The sequence below is a fragment of the Scyliorhinus torazame genome, chromosome 12 (assembly GCF_047496885.1).
Source record: "Scyliorhinus torazame isolate Kashiwa2021f chromosome 12, sScyTor2.1, whole genome shotgun sequence".
Taxonomy (NCBI): Eukaryota; Metazoa; Chordata; class Chondrichthyes; order Carcharhiniformes; family Scyliorhinidae; genus Scyliorhinus; species Scyliorhinus torazame.
In genome coordinates, this window is record NC_092718.1 from 12,681,754 (window position 1) to 12,687,753 (window position 6,000).

The 6,000-nt window shown below is 48.4% G+C and overlaps 1 protein-coding gene across 1 annotated transcript in view; it reads left to right on the forward strand.

Moving 5' to 3' along the window:
- Positions 1–6,000, forward strand: part of LOC140387313 (transducin-like enhancer protein 3-B) — a 101,387-nt gene that overhangs the window by 64,898 nt on the left and 30,489 nt on the right. The window contains exons 10-11 of the mRNA XM_072470242.1: positions 4,760–4,879; positions 5,628–5,678. Of these exons, the coding sequence (XP_072326343.1) occupies positions 4,760–4,879; positions 5,628–5,678 (171 nt within the window). The remainder of the gene's footprint in view (positions 1–4,759; positions 4,880–5,627; positions 5,679–6,000) is intronic.

A 6,000-nucleotide genomic window follows, 5' to 3' on the forward strand; every position in this document is an offset into this window, starting at 1 on the left:
CTTTATAAATTCCTGAGACCTTCCCCTCCCCCACTCCCATTTTCAACACTATCTTGTCCTGCCCCCTGGGGCAGCAGGGGCGGAAGAGTGTTTAAAGTTCTGAAGATTTCTAATCTTGTGTGGCAAAATCTTTCCCAAGAATGGTTCCGTCGGTGAGGGGCGTTCGCTGTGTGGGCCAATCGGTGAAGCTGGGGTGGTCTCCATGGACAGAAGGCTGAGGCGTGATTTTGGACTGGAAATCGCGAGGGATCTCGCAGGAGTCAGTCCGAGAGTGTGAATTAAATTGTGGCTTTCAAAGGGGAATGAAGGGAGATGAATTGCAGAGCCAAGGGGGAAAGATCAAGGGGGTGGAACTAGCTAAATTGCTCTTGCAGGGACACGATGGGCTGAATGGCCACATTCTGTGCTGTAACCACTCTGATTCTTGTGATGAATTTCAGATATATTGTACTATATATATATTTGGTGCAGAAAGGGTTAAAGCCTGGGTTAGTGTGTGTACCACTGCTGCAGTCTTGTTTTCAAAAAAAATCCTAGTTTGAAAGACAAGTAGGCCTTTTGGAGCCACCGGTATAATTAAAGCATCGTAAAAGTTTGGGATTTTTATTTATATTAAGAGGGTTCCCTGTGGAGTAGTTAATTAGAGACATTGTGTTCAGCTTAGCAAGACGATGTAGTTAATGAGAGGTGCCAGGGGCTGAAGAAGTCGAGTGTTGAGGTTTCGGTGGGTAGAAGACAAGTTGAGAAGCAGTTTTTGAAGAAATACAGCCAGAGATTCTGCATTGTTTTGACAGGGTTCAGATTTATCTTTTCCAATAGTCTGAAAAGACATCTCTGTGCAATCAAGTATGCTTGACTGCTAACTGCACTTAAAAGTGGATTGGGATAGTTTTTTTTGTTTTTGAGTGTCAGTAAAGATGGCGTTTATTGTTTCCCCTGTATCGATGAGCATTGTTTAAAGGGTAATTGTAAGCTATTTTCATGTGTGATGTTAGATATATTTTAATACTGTGTTCGTAATAAAGTTTGTTTTGAAACACCATATCAGACACTAGGAGAATGTGGCAAACTCCACACGGACAGTGACCCGGGGCCGGGATCAAACCCGGGTCCTTGGCGCCGTGTGGCAGAGGTGCTAACCACTGTGCCGCCTGCCCCGACGCAGTTCTATCATTGAGGTGATGTTTGGCGGGGCTGCCTGGCGAGGCTAACCGCGATACTTGCGTCGATCCTGAAGTCTGATCAGAAACTGAAAGAAACTTGTTTAAATGTTCTGATTTCCCTGGGTTTTGATATAGTCCTTGGGGTCGAGCTGGGCATTGAGATCTCCAACTGTTACGTAGATTCATTCACTCCTTTTGGAGGTTCCTTCAAATCTGACCTCTTTGACCGCCAACTCTAAACCTCGTGTGACTTTTGTGTCGAATATTGTTTGCGAGTCGGGTCTGGCAAGTGGCTGGGAACGTTTTTTCCCCAAATTGGAGGTGAAATATGCACATCAGTTGTAAAGGAAGATTATCTACCCTGGCCTTAATGTGCCTTGTAACCTTTCGGGGACTTAGATTGCCGGCAGCTGAGCTTGGCGCACTGAGCATTTTGCGCAGCTGCTAATGTAGTGGGCTGGGAGCGCAGCACTTGGCAAGCATGCGTTACCCATGGAGAGCATTGAATAACTTGACAAAAGGAGCTTTTCCAGCATTGGATCAGATCAGCAGTTCACATCCTTTGCCTGAGGGTGTTGGGGGTGCCATATCTATCCAATGGGTGTGGGAAGATTTTTATTCTATTCAATGAGGAGTGAATATTTTCCGCCCCTTGCCCCCTTTACGTTGCTGACACGTGGGAATTTGAAGCTGATTTCCTGGCTCCACTCTTATTTAACGTCTGTTTTCTCTCCTCCCCCGTTTAACAGAGAGGACGCTGGCCATTGTACATCCCGGACTAAGTGGCCTTTCTGAGGGATGCTGGTGGGAGGCTGATGTTCCGATCGGCATTGTCCCTGGTTTATATTGATTTCCTTATGTCACTTCACACACAGTCTTTGGCAGCGACTGCCGGAGGGGGGGGCTGGGGGGGCGGGGGGAGAAACAAGTGGTCTTTACAATCTCAAACGTCTGCAGATAAAAGGACAGAACTGCATTCGCTGGCGAGGCGGCCTGTCACTTAACCTTGTAAGGAGTGCGTGGTTGCCAAAAAGAATATTTTTTTTGTAAGAAAAGCTATAAAACATTTCTCGGAGAGCGATCTTGAGAGAGTTTCATTCACACAATTTTAAAACGTTTTTTAAAATATCTGGCAGAGCAGCAGTAATCGTTTAGTTGGTAACGTGCCGGCTTAAAGGGCTGAATGCTACAACTCTGGAAAATGTTTGAAATGATTCTCTGGTATCCGCTGCTTGGTTGACTTCTTGGTTCTTATCCGTGTCTACGAACTACTTCACCGCCCCCCCACCCTCAAACCCTTCCCCTCCCACAAAGCGAATAAGGAAAGCGTCTTGAGGAACACTTGCTATTTCCACTTGGTCACATTGAATCGCTGCCTCTTTGGGAACTTCAGACAAGGTCTATGCATGTGCTCTCTCTTGCACTCATTCTCTTGCGCACGCGCGTGCACTTGCGCGCGCGTGCTCTCTCTTGCGCGCGCGTGCTCTCTCTTGCGCGCGCGTGCTCTCTCTTGCGCGCGCGTGCTCTCTCTTGCGCGCGCGGGCTCTCTCTTGCGCGCGCGGGCTCTCTCTTGCGCGCGCGGGCTCTCTCTTGCGCGCGCGGGCTCTCTCTTGCGCGCGCGGGCTCTCTCTTGCGCGCGCGGGCTCTCTCTTGCGCGCGCGGGCTCTCTCTTGCGCGCGCGGGCTCTCTCTTGCGCGCGCGGGCTCTCTCTTGCGCGCGCGCGAGCTCTTCAAGAAGCGGTGTGAGCATTCAACTCTCTGGGTGGATCTCACCCTACAATTCAGAATGATGTGCAGGGTAGGTGAATTGGCCACGCTAAATTGCCCCTTAATTGGGGGGGGGGGGGGAAAGAATTGGGTACTCTAAATTTGTATTAAGAAAGCCGTTTGAGACATTCTTTTGCGCCTTTCCACCCTCCGCGGTTCACCCAGCCAGCTCGCGCCGAGACTCCCATTCAGGAGCTTTGCTCTTTGCCTCATTCTGTACCTGCAGCAGTTTGGGAAATAAATGAGTTGATGTTTAATGCAAAGCGTGACTGATTAGCAAGTTGTTGGGCCCAATGTTTGCTTCTGTTACAGTCTCCGGGCTAAATCCCTTTTTGTTTAGCTGGATGAGTGGCTTTCTGGAAGCAGCTGAATAGAGGCTGAAATGCTGCAAATCTGGACCTCCTTCCTCCCCCTCTTCACTTTACATTGAAGAGTTCAGCGATGAGGCGTCTGTTCAGTCTGGCCTGACAGTCCCTAAACGTGCTGGATTATTCTGAGAGCTCTTGTGCTGGGAAGTGTTTGGTAGTTTGAAGCTAGTTTTTAATCCCCAGCCACCTTGTCTTTTTCAACAACAGAAAACAATTGCACATTTTGATACTGACGTGGGAATATTCCATGTCTTCCAGGGTGTTCTGCACAACTTATATCTTTCCTCTCTTGCCTTGTAATCGTCTTAACAAGGGGTGCACTTTTTAAATTTAAAAAAAAGCAGCTAACTGGAGCTGAATCTCGTTGGCTCAGTCTGAAACTTGTCTGCTTTCCTCTTTCCAAAATGATCAGCCGCTCCTGTCCTCCGCTCGGTCTGTGTCCTTGCTCGTTCATTTCATTTTTCCTCCTGTCGTCGCCATTGAACATGGTGGCTCTGAGGGAGGGGCCATGTCTGTCTTGTGCGCTCGGTGTAATGATGGCCTACGGTGGCACAGTGGTCAGCACCACTGCCTCACAGCGCCAGGCACCCGGGTTCGATCCCGGCTCTGGGTCACTGGCCGTGTGGAGTCTGCACGTCCTCCCCGTGTCTGCGTGGGTTTCCTCCGGGTGCTCCGGTTTCCTCCCACAGGCCCCAGATGGACAGGTTAGGTAGATTGGCCATGCTAAATTGCCCCTTAGCGTCCAAATGTTAGGTGGGGTTGGTTACATTGATAGGGTGGGGGATTGAGCCTAGGTAGGGTGTTCCTTTGGAGGGTCGGCGCAGTCTTCATGGGCCGATTGGCCGCCTTCCGTGGCAACCCGTTAAGATGTGAGAGTGCTTGGATTGGATGATTCTTGGCTGTCAATCAAACAGCCTCTTGCACTCCCATCTCTAAAGAAAATTGAAAATATTTTTAAAAAGCCGTTTATTCCTGCGGCACGGCGGTTAGCACTGCTGCCTCACGGCGCCGAGGACCCGGGTTCGATCCCAGTTCTGGGTCACTGTCCGTGTGGAGTTTGCGCATTCTCCCCGTCTCTGCGTGGGTTTCACCCCCACAACCCAAAGATGTGCAGGGAAGGTGGATTGAACACGCTAAATTGTCCCTTAATTGGGGAAATCTTTTTTAAAAGCCATTTTTTTTTTCCCTTTGGTTTAGCTTTCAGTAGTGTCCTAGAGATTAATCCACAATTCCTGGATACTCTTGGGGTAATTCCTGGAGCACGAGATTGGCAACCCTAGTACATACATTATGACCGCGTGCTTTGCTGTGTTTGGTTTCTCATTGGGTTTCCTGATTTGCAATATTGCGCTGGACTGGAAGTCCATCGTCTCTGTTCAGTATGGCTTTCTCTCATGGGGGCTGTACGGTGGTGAGTTTGCTCCAATTGTTTGCTTTCTATAACTCCTCTTGTTTCCCCCAGAATAACTCTGTCTCCCCATCGGACAGCCTCAGGCCCAGTGAACGCAACAGCCGAAGCTCCTCTGACTACCTGGATGCCAAGAAGCGGAAAGTGGAAGAGAAAGATGCCATGAACAGATATGTAAGTTTGACTCTTGCTCCTGTGACTTTGGAGACGTGTGACTTTGGATTTAGTGACTTTGGATTTAGTGAGACAGGTTTGGTGGCATTTAAGAACCTTCTCAATGTGATTCTTCAGCCATGCGGAGACGACGGCTCGCCGCGGTGGTTTAGTGGGTATCCCTCCTGCCCCTCGAGTCCGAGGGTTTGGTGAGGAGACCTGAACACACAGCGAAGGCTGGCGCTCCCAGTGCAGTGTCGAGGGAGTGCTGTACTGGCAAGAGGTGCCAGCTTTTCAACGTAGATTGTTAAACAGTGGCGGCTGCCTTTTTTGGATGTTGCAAAAGATCCTATGACACCGTTAAAGAACAGGCGAGATCTGCATCATAACCTGGGGTCAATCTTTATCCCTCAACCAATACCATTAAAAAGAGATTCTGTTCAGTGTCACGTTCTGTGTGCAACTTGGCTGCTGCATTTCCCACGTTACAACAGTGGGGACACTGCAAAAGCACTTTGTGACCAAAAGGTGCTATCTAAATTCTTTTTAATTTATGAAGAATATAAATTCTTCATGTATAAATTCCGTGCAATTATTTTATGCCACCTGAAACTCTTCTAAATTCCATTTGGTATCTGTTTAACCCACTTGCAAGTTTGGCGCATTTGGCGAATGGAGAGTGAAGAATTGAGCGGGTGTTGAAAGTGTTGGTTGTGAAACGAACACCAGTCTTTGCGCGGACGCTAACTTCCGTTTCTCTCTCCTCTAGGACAGTGATGGTGATAAGAGCGACGACTTGGTTGTGGACGTTTCCAATGAGGTACGAAACGATGATTTGGGTTTTGTTTTGCACTGGGAAATGCTCCTCGTGACTCCCACGCTGATTTTATTTTTCTGCATGGGAGGGGTGGTTGGGTGTCGGAGCAGAGGACACCGCTATTTTAACAATAACTTGCTGAGATTCCTTTTTAAGGAGATTTGTGTCAATGTGGATCTTTTTGTTGGCCAAGGAATCGGAGGAATCTCCGAGCGTAATTCTCATCCACCTCTCGAACTCAGAACATTGTGACATTATTGTCAAACGTGTTGGCTTCCCATCAAAGTTTATTCCAATGGGAGTTTTTAAACTTTTTAATCTTTGT